General features: G+C 34.9%; 2 protein-coding genes across 6 annotated transcripts in view; one reads left to right on the top strand and one right to left on the bottom strand.

The window, feature by feature from the left end:
* The window catches only part of LOC127851849 (bcl-2 homologous antagonist/killer-like), a 236,465-nt gene that overhangs the window by 194,874 nt on the left and 25,207 nt on the right, over nt 1–16,384 (bottom strand). The gene's annotated exons all lie outside the window — the stretch shown is intronic.
* Nucleotides 38–15,663, top strand: LOC127851853 (protein FAM162A-like). 2 transcript variants are annotated; one of them, XM_052385806.1, is made up of 6 exons: nt 38–150; nt 653–781; nt 5,844–5,942; nt 8,173–8,190; nt 8,540–8,636; nt 13,777–15,663. In XM_052385806.1, the coding sequence occupies exons 2-6, from the start codon at nt 676–678 to the stop codon at nt 13,793–13,795; spliced, it is 339 nt and encodes a 112-aa protein (XP_052241766.1). In that variant the 5' UTR covers nt 38–150; nt 653–675; the 3' UTR covers nt 13,796–15,663. The 2 variants fall into 2 exon arrangements, with proteins under 2 accessions (XP_052241766.1, XP_052241765.1); XM_052385805.1 differs by lacking the exon at nt 13,777–15,663 and adding an exon at nt 9,884–13,292.

Below are 16,384 nucleotides of genomic sequence, written 5' to 3'. Positions count from 1 at the left end.
GAAAACATTAGTTTTACTGTACTTAAACCAATCCAAACAATTATAAGATTCTTCTTTCGTTTTCAAAACAGGAAATCATTCATTTGATAATCCCTTGTTTTTATCCTTAGTAACCTTCAAAATTGCAGAAAACAACTGTTACAACTTAAAGGGATCTTTTCACGCTTTGGTAAATTGACAAAATTGAAAAAAGTTGTTTCAGATTCGCAAATTTTCGTTTTAGTTATGATATTTGTGAGGAAACAGTAATACTGAACATTTACCATGGTCTAATATAGCCATTATATGCATCTTTTGACGATTTTAAAACCTAAAAATTATAAAGCGTTGCAACGCGAAACGATTGAATAATTTGGAGAGTTCTGTTTTTGTCGTTAAATTTTGTGAAACTACGAAGATTGCTTATATAAGGTATAAAATACGGCAACTATGTGTACTCGGCGGAATAGCTCAGTAGGCTAAAGCGTTTTTACTTCAGGACTCCAGGGGTCACTGGTTCGAAACCTGCTCCGGGCAATGTTCTTTTCCTTTTTTAAATTTTATTCTTGATTTTTTACTGAAGCTTTTACGATCCAATGTTTACATTTATCAATATAAAGCATTTAATGAATAAGTTAAAAAATGCCCAAATCTGTGAAAAGGCCCCTTTAAATGAGTTTAAAAGTAAATTGAAGTATGTCACTGCACGGCACTTGTGTATTTAGGGTTTTAAGATGTACTCGGTCAGATATATATAATCGACTAAAACTGTTACATCGATTTTCTACATCAACATGTTATGGTGAGATGCTATTTTTGTTCTCAAACTCAAGTCTCTAAGTCTTACTCAAGTTACTGTGGCCTTTTCAACTGGGTTACAGTTCACAATAGTCCATATAAACAAACTCCCAGAGCCTTTGACAATGTTTGCTTTGGCGTCTCTGGGAGTACATGTGCACCACTTCTTAAAAACAATCACAGTTTTGCCTTAGCCTTTTCAGTGGTGATACAATTTTGATGTGCATTACAACTCTCAGCAACACCTTGGGTTATAAACCTGAGAGTTGTAATTAGGTACAAATTAAATTACATGTCTTGTTAATACGACTATACAAGGAACATCCTGTAATGTGTTTAGAACGGGCATTTATTTAATGAATGTTAATAACATTTTACAGAAAAGTAATTTATGCTGATCTGAGCTTTTTATATCACCAGTGGCTGTGATTTGTCGAGTATGCATACCCGTAGTCAGGGGGGGGGGGGGGGGTGCGTTGGGTGCATTCGCACCCAATCTTTTTTGACAAGTAAAAACAACTGTACTATAAGTTGTAACCAACTTTATTTGACGCAAAAACGGCTATTAATTTTTTTCTAGGAAAGTAGGAACCCAGTGAGTCTTCGTATTTAAGCGTTAAAATAATGTTGTATTCAATATGCAACCGACAGGTCACCATTAGCTTAATTTATGGATTCATTCCCAAGATAGTGCGTGATTTTTAGTTACAATTTTTTTAACCATAGAATTGTTGAAATCAACAGAAGTTTTGACAGCAAAATTTGAGAAGATCTAGTAAGCCGGTCCCCGAAAAATTGAATAGGAATCTTTGTTATAACTGGATATTTGTTTTTTGTATAATGCATAATTATTAACCTGGCACTCTAATCTGTATAAAATCAATACTTATTTATAGATATTTGATACTAAATGATTGTTTTGTAACTTTTGTCATCGTTATTAATGTCTGTTAAAGCCATAACTTTAATAGATATCTTAACAAAATGATGAAGCCACGACTTATAACAATTACACATTTTGCACAGCATTTTTGACAGACTGCGCTGTCTTTTTGTTATATCCCCGCATAACCATTTTCGGATCTCCTAAATGGTTTTCCAGCAACAAAAATATCAGCTATGCTCAAGACAGGCTAATTTTGTTGTTCAATGACAAGAAAACAAATTATTTCTACAAAGCAATCATCCAATGTAGCATTTTTTGTAGTTTACCAACACTTAATGGCATCTGTTCTGCTTCACATACATAACTTTCCACAATGTTTTAATTATGTCAAACTTGACACTAGGAATGTCCTACTCTCAAACAGTTGTTATAATGAATTTAAAACGTTATAACATATGATCAGGTGGACGTTAACGTTTAATGTTTATCAACTGTGACGGATCTTGAGCATATAAGGGCAAATAAGTACATCTTTTTTCTTCAAAGTCCTGCTATACATTGTTAAGGACTTTGAGACGATAGGGCCAGTAGTTTGTGGTTATAGGGTCTTAATGATGCCTTAAGTGTTATATATTTCAGAAATTCTTTTTTTTTTAAAGATAACTTTTTTGTTAAAAATAGTTTACAAAAATTAAAGTAACCAGTCATACCGTTTTGATATCTTTTTAGTATTGATGCAGATTAGAGAAGACCCAGTTTTGTTACGGTAATCAGTGTTTGTTGTACAATACACCATAAGCACGTTTAGAGCAATGCTAACCCTCTGGTAATATCCATAGTAGCAGACAAACAATTGTTTTGAAAAAACAAATCTAATATTTCCATTTAATTTGCTCGATTTATGAATTGTCAAGATTGCAAGATTCCAATTAATAATGATATTTTATACAGTTTTTATTGTTTGATTATATATATATATAATAACATTCTATAAATTTGTTGTTGCATATGTAAACGGAGTGTGTGCGCGCGCATACTATTGTCGGGTTAAACACCGTAGAAAATGATGTATATCCGTGACTGATCAAAAAAGGTGATTATTGAAAAACATGATGGGGAATACATGTATGTTATATGGTATTCATCAGTCACTGAGTATGGCCAATGAAAGGGAAATTTCATATAAAAATGCTCTATAACTTCAGTCTCTAAAAACAGTTAAAAAGTGACCAGAATGCAGTAGTTTTACTTTACGTTTCATTTTCAAAATTTTCTAGGGGGAAGGACTTCCAAAGCCCCCGATTTTAGGATGGGGACTTCCCTTCCCGCACATACCCCCTTCGCCACTTTGTTGCTCAATTCATGTAACAATCGCCAATGGCAAAAATTCGCACTCCCCTTTTCAAAACCCTGGCTACGGGCCTGGTATGTCTCTCCTAAAAATAATCACTTGGCAGATGTTTACAATACTTCACTGTCAAGAGACTAATGTTATTTTTAGCCGGACTATTATATATGAAATATATATAGTGGAGCTATCCTACTCATTCCGGCGTCTGCGTGCGTGTGAGGGTTGCAATTTTAAAGTTGCGTACCTGAGTGTGACTTCAAATATTTTCTAGGTCCCTTTAGATATTGCTTTTATATTTTGCATAATTCTTAACCAACATGACCCCAATCTATAAACAAGTGAAGAGCGAACAACTGTAACAAGCATTTTGTAAGAATGATGGCCCTTTTTATGTCCCCGGTAGGGTGACATATAGCAGTTGAACTGTCCATCAGTCAGTATGTCCGTCCGAAAAAAAACTTGAATGTTGGAACGTTGGCCATAACTGTTGCAAAATTGAAGACAGCAACTTGACATTTGGCATGCATGTGTATCTCATGAAGCTGCACATTTTGAGTGGTGGAAGTTCAAGGTCAAGGTCATCCTTCAAGGTCAAAGGTAAAAAAAAAAAAATTCAAAGCGGCACAGTAGGGGACATTGTGTTTCTGACAAACACATCTCTTGTTCAACTTAGAATATGCATTTTATTGATAAATCTGTGTTAATGTTTGTGTACCACCTTAAGTATTTTCTATGTCCCATGACATATTGCTTTTATATATTGCATACTTCTTTACCAACATGACCCCAATCTATAAACAAGAGCAGACAACTGTATCAAGCATTTTGTAAGAATAATGATCACTTTTTATACTTAGAAAATTGTTGAAAATTTGGTTTAGTTTTGTGTTGAGTTTTTTATATTCCTAAAGTATCAAAGCTATTGCTTTCATACTTGCAACACTTACTAACTATCATAAGGGGACTGTGCAGGCAAAGTTATGTCACTCTGACTGGCATTTTGACAGAATTATGGCCCCTTTTATACTTAGATAATTGAACATTTGGTTACGTTTTGTTTTTTGGTCCAAGTTTTGTATTTTTGTCCATTTTACTCCTAAAGTATCATAGCTATTGCTTTCAGACTTGGAAAACTGGTTAACTATCATTAGGGGACTGTACATGGCAAGTTGCATAACTCTGGTTGGCTTTTTAATGGAATTATGGCCCTTTTTGTTTTAATAAATTTGAATATTATGTTTAATTTTGTGCTTAGATCCACTTTAATACTAAAGTATCAAGGCTATTGCTTTCAAACTTCAAATATTTTCTAACTATCATGAGGGTACTGTACCTGGCAAGTTAATTTTGACCTTGACCTTTGAATGACTTTGACTCAAGGTCACAAGGTCAAATAAATACATTTTGCTTAAATTGCCATAACTTCTTTATTTATGATCAGATTTGATTCATACTTTGACAAAACAACACTGACATACCACAATGGATCCCCCCCAAACCATCCCCCACCCCAGAATCCCCCCCCCCCTAAAAAAACATTTTTCTTATTTTTGAAAGATCATCTAATAAATGACCACACACCCACATTATAACTCCCTGCCCCACCACACAAAAAGATTTTTTTAAACATGGTAAAAAAACAAACAAATATTTATTATCCCCCGCCAGAGGCGGAGGGATATTGTTTTGGCGTTGTCTGTCCGTCCGTCCGGCACTTTTGTGTCCGGAGCCATATCTTGGAAGTTTTTTGGCGGATTTCATTTATACTTGGTATGAGTATATATATGCATAAGAGGATGATGCATGCCAAATGGCATTGTACACCATCTGTTAAAAACAGACTTATGGCCCTTTGTATCTTGAAAAAATGCTTTTTAGTGTCCGGAGCCATTTCTTGGAAGTTCTTTGGCGGATTTCATTGAAACTTGGTATGAGTATATATATGCATAAGAGGATGATGCACGCCAAATGGCATTGTACACCATCTGTTAAAAACAGACTTATGGCCCTTTGTATCTTGAAAAAATGCTTTTTACTATAGGCACTTTTGTGTCCGGAGCCATATCTTGGAAGTGCTTTGACGGATTTCATTTAAACTTGGTATGAGTATATATATGCATAAGAGGATGATGCACGCCAAATGGCATTGTACACCATCTGTTAAAAACAGACTTATGGCCCTTTGTATCTTGAAAAAATGCTTTTTACTATAGGCATTTTTGTGTCCGGAGCCATATCTTGGAAGCGCTTTGGCGGATTTTTTTGAAACTTGGTTTCCGTTGTCTTAGTTTTGTGTTATTGTTCTCCGTCCGTCCATCTATCATTATGTTCATCCGTCCAATTTGCACCCATCCTCAAACAAAGCATATGTTGCGGGGGATACCTTGGGCCTTTCAGGCCCTCTTGTTTTATTTTTGAAGGACCGTCCAACCATCCCACCCAAGCTATTGCTATCAGACTTGAAATAAAATCTTTTTACATGTACCGGGTACTGGTAGTTTATTTTATGTCTTTACAAATGTTCAATAGATTGTGTAAAATATACCTGAACTCAGAATCGTCTATAAAGTACAACTTTTTTAAAACATAAGTGATCAATATGTTTCAATTATGGTCCTATTCCACTTAGAACATGACTATATTACCTTGACCTTATTGAATATCCCCATGATGGCTTGCGTTATACTGTCAAACACTCGAAATAGTCGAGCGCGCTGTCTTCAGACAGCTCTTGTTTCATTTTTTTTAATTGATTTGTGCACTTCAAAAAAGGAAAAGGTATTACTTAGTAAATAAAAGTTTTGTTGTTTGTTTTGTTTTGTACAATAGGTACGGCTAAAAAAGAGGACATAAATCTTGATGACAATCCATCATCAAAGTCTGTACAGGGACCTGTGGAAGAGGTTGCAGACATAAAAATAAGCCAAGGTAACTTCTTAGAACATAAACCTCGAACAACCAAATAGGCTTCGACACATCTGAATAGAGCACATCAAATGATCTGAAGTAAAGCTCTGCATCTGAATAGAGCACATCAAATGATCTGAAGTAAAGCTCTGCATCTGAATAGAGCACATCAAATGATCTGAAGTAAAGCTCTGAGAGCACATCAAATGATCTGAAGTAAAGCTCTGAATGGAGCACATCAAATGATCTGAAGTAAAGCTCTGAAATACTTAGCATAAATAAAGGGAAAAAAATGCTCCGGCTGGTTTTAAAACCTCACATGCAGCGATTTTTTTCTTTCTTTGTAAAGTACCGGAAAATGTCACTTTCCCAATCTGGGAAAAATAACATATTTCCCAAATGAAGGTTTATTTTTTTTTTTTAATGAACTTTAATTAATTTTCTTAAGCAGCTCTATGGCTAGAACCTTAGTAAATATAATATTAACAACTTGACATCAGTTATTCTCAATTTTAAGGTATTTGTTAGCAAAAAATCAAATACACTAATTTCCCAATTTGAAGATTTCACGACGCATTTTTCCCAATTTCAAGTTTTTCACGACTCAATATTTCCCAATTTTTAGGATTTCACGACTCAATTTTTCCTAATTGGACCTGTACGGGTACTTTTCCCAATAGGACAAAAAAATTCGTTGACATGTATATGTAATCCGTTAGCTTTTTGGATTTTCTTTAAAATTCTTTAATGTTAACAAATGAGTCTTGTGTGTTTTAACCACAATACAAATGCTTCATAATGTTATCTACTGCAGCTGATGATAACTACTGAATAAAGAAATACATTTGTTTATAAAATGTTAAAAGGTGTGTTATTTTGGCATTTAATTGTCTCTTACCGGTGAAACCGGGGACTTATGGTTTGCACTATGGGTGTCTGTATGTCCGTGAGTCTGTCACACTTTTCTGGATCCAGCAATAACTTTAAAAGTTATTCATATTTTTTCATGAAACTTGAAACATGGATAGATGGCAATATGAAGATTATGCACGTTATTTCATTTTGTTCCTACGTCAAGATTTCTGGTTGCTATGGCAACAAATATATTTTTTTAAATTCCTTTGACAAGAATTCTGATTGCTAAGGCAACTAATAGACTAGAAATATTGCTGAAAATGGTGGAGTTTCACAGGTAGGGAACCATACTGCTTGACAATAGTCTTGTTGTCCACTACCGGTGAAACCGGAGGGGACTAATGGTTTGCGCTCCGTCTGTCAGTCTGTCCATCACACTTTTCTGGATCCTGCAATAACTTTCAAAGTTCTTCATATGTGTTCATGAAACTTGAAACATGGATAGATGGCAATATGGAGATTATGCACAGAATTTCATTTTGTTCCTACGTCAAGATTTCTGGTTGCTATGGCAACAAATATATAAAAAGTTTCACCTGTAAGGGACAATATTGCTTGGCAATCGCTTGTTTATTCTTCTATTTTTGAAACTTTAAAAATTGATTGGAAATAGTTTGTTAAAAAATCTTTGGACATTTCTTTTTTTAAAAGTAGAAAGATCTTTCGAAAAAATAAATTAGTAATCAGTGTTTATGTATTCAACTAAACGTGTAAATGTTCTTTTTATACATTTAGTGTACATCACATTATGCATACTGGTTTTCAAATATCAATAAAAATAACAGTTAATTGTTATTGTTGATCATGTTTTGCATAGACAGTTTTAAACATTCACATTAATCTTACTTCACTTCAGTAGTGTGTGGCTATTGCATCCTCTAGTTGTTAATTGCTGTACAGACAAACAATTCAGTAAGTGAAACACACAATTGCAGAGAACCATAAATCAGATGCTTTTGAAATATAAACATGTCCTGTTAATCATCTGGATAATGAGTTTAAATCAGAATTGTTGATGAAATATGAAATCTGTTTAAAAAGTTGCTAGATGGGCTTGTCATCACTGTATATGTTCAGTTTTTGCACTGGAATTGTTTAACCCTTTGCATGCTGGAAAATTTGTCATCTGCTAAAATGTCGTCTGCTGAATTTCTAAAATTAGTATTTTCTTCGATTTTTTTTCAAAGAATACTATCAGAATAGCAAACAGTTTTGATCCTGATGAGACGCCACATTCTGTGGTGTTTCATTTGGATCCAAACTGTTTGCAAAGGCCTTCAAAGTTCAGTTTTTGCACTGGAATTGTTTAATGATGTGTTATATACTCTGTTTGCAGATGTTGCCTTTACTGAGTGTAAGTATCATTAATTTAGCTGCTGGCAAAAAATAATCTTTCTTCCTGTTTTCAAATTTGGTACACTGTCATGTCCTTATGAAAAAATCAAAAATTTAAATACAAGTAAGTTTTCAATGCCACACCAGTTTATGGATACACATTTAATATTTAAAGCCAAATAAAAATAATGTGTTTCTGGCAATGTTACCCTACTTTGTAAAACTTGCACAGTTTGTACGAAATAAATTCCTTTCCTACATTTCATTTACAGCCATATTAGCCAAACTGACATTTACAGTAAAGAAAATGGTGCTTTTTCCATGTAGAAAACTTCAATGGCACCAAAACTTATTGCTATTAATTTCAGCCTTACAACCAGTGCGACGTCCAACAAACTTAGACAAGATCTGTCTCCTTTGGGCAGGGAAATACAAAACAAGAGATGACATACCCGAGTTTGTCAAGTATGTTACAGTTATTTTAATGAAATATTTCTTTGCAATGTGTTGAAAAATTGATCAGTAGATGTAATATTGCACAGTCAGAATGGTATGGTTCTTGGCTGTGTTTCACAGACAACATCTTATATCATTATGTCAGACATCTATGACACACTAGCTTGATGCCGATCGGCAACATGTCAAGCCAATTGTCAATAATGCCTGTAGTAAGCCGTGTTGTGTGAAAAAGGGGTTTAATGCACATGCAGTGTCGTTCCAGATTAGCCTGTGCAGTCCACACAGGCTGCTCAGGGATGACCCTTTACGCTTTTTCGTTTAAAAAAAGTCTCTTCCTAGGAAAAATCCAGTTTAGGTGAAAAGTGTTGTCCCTGACACAGGCTAATCTGGGACGACACTTTACGTACATGCATTAAACCCCCTTTTCACAGACCCCGCTCAATTTTTTTTACAATATTCACCATGCACATGTTTGACACGAAGTGTGAACTTGACCTTTTCTCAGGGGGTACAGGACTTGTATGTGATCAGCCACTCCAACTGTTGAGCATTTGTGGGAAATTGTTATCAGGATTACATGATGAAGGATGATAAATGATGAAGTTGCAGTCTGGATAAGCTATTTAATAGTGATTGAATTTAGCAGTTTCTTTGCAGCTGGGAACTAGTAGATTTAGATATGGGCAAGTCAATATCAAAAGTTGGTACTGGGGCTAAGAAGGTAGCTTTTTATGAAAAGCATGAAACATTTTCCTTCAATTTATCAGTGAATATCTCAAGTCCTATGCTAGAAACAGGCCATTAAAAAGTAATTAATTGTAAAAGGGGCGTGAAATTGCTGTTTGCAAATTGATGCGTCTTACTAGCTGTTTCTTTGACAGTCAATGTAGCACATTGTCTATGCATATATTTTGGCAGAATTAGCACAATATAGAAGATGACATAGCAAAAATAAAATACAAACAATTGCAAATAGTAGATTTAGATTGTATCTTTGCGGCGGTGACAATAGCTTACGACCTGCAGAGCAATAAATATGAACTGTGCTCTGTCAAAACTGGGCTTAATGCATGTGCATAAAGTGTCGTCCCAGATCATCATGTGCAGTCTGCACTGGCTTATCAAAGACGACACTCTTCTTTTATGGAAGTATTTTCTAAAACGAAAATCCAGTCTAGGTGGAAAATGTTGTCCCCGAAAAGCCTGTGCAGAATGTATACAGAAAGTGTTACTTAAGCGAATTTTCTTTGCAGAATGAATCTGATTGCATCCGCTCAGAATTACATGAGGGTCGTTGTGATGATCTGGTTGATTGTAACCTTCACCGTAGGATTTTACACAATAGGCAGATTTGGACAGAGGAAACTAAATCTTTTGTATGACGATGTTGCAACAAAGCAAAATCAGATATGGGTGCGTAAAAACAAGATAGCCGATGATGAGTATGCTCTTAAGAAACAGAAAGAACGGGAAGAGAAAGAGAGGCACAGCAGTTAGTGAAAACTGAGGCTTCTAAGTCCTTGTAGTTACCTGAATTGTTACCTTTGTGGTTAACTGCATTGTGCATGGATGCAGCTGTGAAATCTGTGTTGGTTAAATGTTGTTCTATATTTATCTTGTGTTAAATGGATGCATTTTATACAAAAAATTTGATTTGGTACAGTTCGGATTTAGCACTTTTACATCGGCAATCTTAAAATTGCAGTCATTTACTATTATTTTCATCATATTAGATTTTTATGGAAAACTTCATGATCCAATACTTAAAAAAAGATCACATGATCAAGCCTTTTCCTTGCCTTTTTGGGAAAAAATCAAATACATGTAGCAGAATTGAAAAAATTTTTGTGTGAAAAGTCCATTGATTTGGGGAAAATACATTTTATAAAAAAAAAATATTTTATTTATTAATTCAAACTAGAAGAATAAGATCATATAAGTTATAAAGTATAGTTATATTATTTGTTAATGTTAATGAATTAGACATTTCTTTTTTAGATTCTTTTGGGGGGGGGAAATATTGGAAAATTTTCACCATTTTGCTCTGGAAATGCTTCCGTTTAACTGACTTGTAGAAACGCCAGGAAAAGGTCTGTACATTATTATTGTTGACAAGATAATTTGTATTATAATTAAAACACACACATACAGATTTTGCGAGCTTGTTTTTTGTAGGCAAAATATTTGCTGTCTTTCTTGATAATAAAAACAGTTTTTAATGTATCACTTTTAAGTGGCATCTTACATGTACATGTGTATAACATATTGTTTCATGGTTACAGTATCCTAACATGGTGCTGATTCATATTGCGACCATTCCCCGTTTACAATTTCAAATAGTGCGTACTGATTAAGAAATCACAGTTAATAAACAAAGTTGGTTGCAAAGTTTAAGTAGTTTAATAAATGTTTGTGTTGTATTGCTCTGAGGATTATTATGTTGCAGTGTTTGTCTAAAAAAATAAGCCACCTTTAACCCTTAAAGAACCCACTCAGAAGCAAAGTGAAAAATGGCTATATTCAAACAGCATTAAACCAGAACAGCCTGGGAGAAAATCACAGTCTGTTCAGGTTTTATGCTGTTTGCTGCTAATCGGTATCTAAGGGTTGGAAATGAAGCCTTTAAAATTTGAATATAGTAAAAAAAGGTTTTTAATACCATTTACCATTTAACTTTCTAAGGGACTACACATACGTCAAAATACGTTTCTGAGTGGTTGAGGGTTAAAGGCATTCATAGGAAGTTGGTCATGTCAGCATTGTTACACTATTATTTGATTATGTATAGCTAAAAGAAAGTACTATATACTCATGAACTTATTTGGTTCTGGGCTCGAAACTTGACTGGGCTTAAGTTCTAAAGAAGTTTGCATGACTGAGTAATCAACCATTAAAAGTTGGTATGTCTCCCTCTATGATGGTCAAAATTGACATTTGACCTATAATAGTGACCTTGAAGTTCAAGGTAGAGAAATTCTGCCTGCAAATAGTTCACATTTGTGTTAAATATTATATTATAATATATATAATTGCATAATGAATAGTTAAGTTAAAGTCTGGACCAAATGTTTTATGGCTAATTTTACTTTTTACCTTGACTTTTGAACTATTGATTTGTTAACCCTTACAATGCGGGAACCGAATTTTGAAGGCCTTTGCAAACAGTTTGGATCCAGATGAGACGCCACAGAACAGGGCGTCTCATAAGGATCCAAACTGTTTGCTATTCTGATAGTATTCTTTGAAAAAAATCGAAGAAAATGCGAATTTTAGAAATTCAGCAGACGACATTTTAGCAGACGACAAATTTCCCAGCATGCAAAGGGTTAATTGGTGACATGATGTCACAACATAATGAACATAAGTTGAAAACTATTTAAAAATGGCTTGATGAATGATGAAGTTACAGTCTGGACTAGCTGTGTTATGACTTAATTTAAACTTCAACCTCAAAGTGTGGCCATTACAATTGATGTATATTTAAGAGACTTGTTATGTTCTCATGATTAACATTGTGGTGAGTTGTGTGTTGTTGTTTTTTTAATTGCAATATGAGTTGTGAAATGACAGTCCAGACTAGAATTTTATGGCTTAATTCCACTTTTGACCTTTAAATGTGAACTTTGAGTTAGGAAGACGTATTGCATGGGGCACGCCACTTCCTCAGACTGGTAATTTGTGGAAAGTTTTGTTGAAATTGCTTGATGAATGAAATGTTTACAATATTGATCAGATGACCTTTGACCTCCGAGTGTGACCTTGAGCCTGGTTTTGTATGCAACATGCAGTCTCCTTTTGATGGTAATTTGAAAATTGCATAATTTATGACATATTTACAGTTAAAAACAAGAGATGTGTTTGTCAGAAACACAATGCCCCCAAATGCGCTGCTTTAATTTTATTTTTTTACATTTGACCTTAAAGGATGAATTTGACCTTGACCTTTCACCACTCAAAATGTGCAGCTCCATGAGATACACGTGCATGCCAAATATCAAGTTGCTATTATCAATATTGCAAAAGTTATGACCAAGGTTAAAGTTTTGGGACACATACAATGAATGACTGACTGACTGACACAGTGACAGACAGACACACAGACAGGCCAAAAACAATATACCCCTGACCTTTTGATCATCTTTGCCCAAATGTAACCTTTTACTTTGACCTTTGATAAATGGAGACGGGTTTTAAAACATCACACTTTGTTTTATGAAAGATAACAAAGTTACAGACCAGCTTGGACCCATGCCCATATACACTTGACCATGGTGACTGCTATATCAAGCTGGACAAAAATGTTGATGTGTGACAAAAGCTTTGACACAACATGCTTATTTGATGAAAGCTCAACAGGCTTATTTCATGAAAGCTTAATATTTAATGAATAAGGATATATATTTTCCACTCTGTGTATGTATTATTTTACACCATATGAACACATTGTAAACAAACATATAATAGTGTGTAGAGAGAATGTTGTTGAACATTTGGTGCATATATGTGTACATGTTTATACATAATGGTGTTTTGACTGCTAGTTGTGAGGTTTCCTAACGTAGGGTTTCATGAAAAGTTAGTGCATTTTGTAAATTGTGTTGTCATGGATTGAAATGTGTATACTAAAAGTTGTTAATTTAAGGATCCATTTTGTTGCCATTATGCAGTTTTTGTTGTTTCTTTATGAAAATATCTTTTTGGTCCACACAGGCTAGTCAAGGATGACACTTTCCGCTTTTATGAATTTTTTTTCGTTTGATGGAAGTCTCTCCTAAACATTAATCCTCTACGTAGAGAGTATCAATGCACAGTCTAATATGGAACGACACTTCATAACGCGTGCATTAAGCCCCATTTTCCCAGAGCAACGCTCATATGTATAAACCTTGATTTTTAGCATAATTATTCGAAATCAGGAGTAAAGTTATTGGCAGTTTTCTATCCAGAATGAGTGTCAGTTTGATTATCACTACCAGTTTTACAGATATAACAATGCGAACATGCTCTACCACATTGCCTCATCCAAGAAGTGGGAATAAGTTGACTTCAGTAAAATGAGTTGTAGTGTGGATTTTAATACATTTTCACTGATCTTACGACAGGAGCTGTATACATGTTACGATGCTCAGCCACATTTTCTTTGCAGAATCAATCAGATCTCATAAGCTCAGGATTACACGAGGGTCGTTGTGATGATTTGGTTGATTGTAACCTTCACCGTAGGATTTTACACAATCAGCAGATTTGGGCTAAGGAAACAGCAGATTTTGTTTGACGATGTTACAACAAAACAAAATCAGATATGGGCGCGTAAAAACAAGATAGCCGATGAAGAGTATGCTCTTAAGAAACAGAAAGAGCGGGAAGAGAAAGAGAGGCACAGCAGTTAGTGAAAACTGACGCTTCCTTGTAGTTACCTGAATTGTTACCTGCATAGTGGTGAAGTTGTTGGTATTATGTTACTGTTGCTACTATCGTAGTTACTGATGAAAATAGGTTATAATTATGATGATAATGATGTTGCTGCTGCTGATGATGATAATTGTGATAAACATGATGATGAAATACTGATGATGACCATGATGATTATAATGGACCAATAGTTGCTGTTATGAGTATGTTTTTAGCTCACTTGAGCACAACGTGCTCATGGTGAGCTTTTGTTATCGTTTTTTGTCCGTCGTCCGTTGTGCGGTGTCAACATTTGCCTTGTTAACTGTCTAGAGGCCACATTTATTGTCCAATCTTCATGAAATTTGGTCAGAAGATTGGTTTCAATGATATCTTGGATGAGTTCAAAAATGGTTACATTTGCTTGAAAAACATGGCTGCCAAGGGGCGGGGCATTTTTCCTTATATGGCTATATATGGCTATAGTAAAATCTTGTTAACACTCTAGAGGCCACATTTATAGTCTGATCTTCTTAAAACTTGGTCAGAAGATTCATCCCAATAATATATTGGACGTGTTCGAAAATGATGCCGGTTGGTTGAAAAACATGGCCGCCAGAGGGGGCGGGGCATTTTTCCTTATATGGCTATAGTAAAACCTTGTTAACACTCTAGAGGCCACATTTATTTTCCGATCTTCATGAAACTTGCTCAGAAGATTTGTCCCACTGATATCTTGGATGAGTTAAAAAATGGTAACCTTTGCTTGAAAAACATGGCTGCCAAGGGGCAGGGCATTTTTCCTTATATGGCTCAGGGATCATATTTTCCAGCAACATCAATAGGTATGGATTTAAATGGGGAAACAGTGTCCGAAAATTTATATCCGAAATTATGACAAATTACCTTAAAATATATACCATTGATTTTGCCATTCATGCAGGTGGTATAATAATGTACAAGTTAAATTGCCTAAAGCATTTTTTTATACGGAACATACACAAGTTTTCTCAATTGGTTTTCTCATTTGCTATTTCATTGTTGTTTCGTGTGCTGTTTTATCTGACTTTTTTCATCGTTGTCAATATTATTAATCTGTGTAAGTCTATACCAATGTTTTAAATCATTGTCGACTCAATAATAGCTTACAAACATGCACTGAACCTAACAAATGTCTGTGCGTAGGTTGGCGACTGGCAATAACAAAACCAAATAGTTGAGAAATAATTCGTGAACGTTCTAGTTTGTTGTCTTGTTTTCAAAGACGCGAAGCACGAGTGATTTGAAACCACGCATCTCAACTTCCGGTCGTGGGTTATTCAACAACAAACAAAAAAGTACACGAATTGTTTCGATTCTAACACGATTTTTACTAAAGATTTATACAATGTATATTATTTTTCTTGTGTACTATTTTATGTGAAATTCCGCCCATAAAAATAACTTTCGGCTGTTCTGTCAATCAAATCCGCAACTTTCATTCATTTATTGGTGGAAAATGTATTGGCATGTTTTGTTTAGTTACAGCGCGTGCTTTCAGTGTATAAGGTCCGCCCACAATTATTGCAGAATATCCGATTTTCTTCTTTGCTTATATGAAAGTTGACTGTTTCATGCACGAAATACACAATTTCCACGAGGATAGCATCGAGGTTTTCATCTCTGTAACTGTCAACGATTGTATCGTGGGCGAGTACACATTACGGACCGATAAGTGTGCTAGCCAGTGAAATTATTGATTGATATTGACACTGGGTTATTCACGCATGACTAATACACAACTCTGATACTAGTCGGCTGACGTGCAATAGACTGAACCTGACCGGATTAGAGACTGCAGTGAATGGTTTATCACACCTAATCGAGATAAGAATGTAATTGGGGTATGCTAGCATGTGCACTGTGTAATCGATTTCATGACATAGGAATTTTAGCTAACAGAATCGGACCGACTGTTTGGGATTTTCAATCGGTCTCTCATGACCCCAATCGGTCTAGGACCGACTAAACCGAACAAAAAATGATCCCTGATATGGCTATAGTAAAATCTCGTTAACACTCTAGTTTATTGTGCGGGGGTGACTAGCGTCGGCTTGAAGTCGCCCTAGGGTGACAAGAATCGATTTCTAGTCTACCCCAGGGCGACTTGTGGGCCATTTCAGGTCGACAGTGATCCAATGAGAGTTAATATGCTATGCAAAAGTGTTGTTTTTTTAAGAAAATGAAGAAAAGAAACGTCACAAACTTTTGATAAATAGTAAACTTTCGAGAAACATCATTCAGTTTGAAAAGGCCTGTGATTGAAAATCTAGAGATGTATTTATATATGTATATAAGAAAAAACTGGAATTTGCATTAAAAAG

The sequence above is a fragment of the Dreissena polymorpha genome, chromosome 11 (genome assembly GCF_020536995.1).
Source record: "Dreissena polymorpha isolate Duluth1 chromosome 11, UMN_Dpol_1.0, whole genome shotgun sequence".
NCBI classification, from domain to species: Eukaryota; Metazoa; Mollusca; class Bivalvia; order Myida; family Dreissenidae; genus Dreissena; species Dreissena polymorpha.
This window is presented reverse-complemented; position numbering and strand designations above follow the sequence as displayed.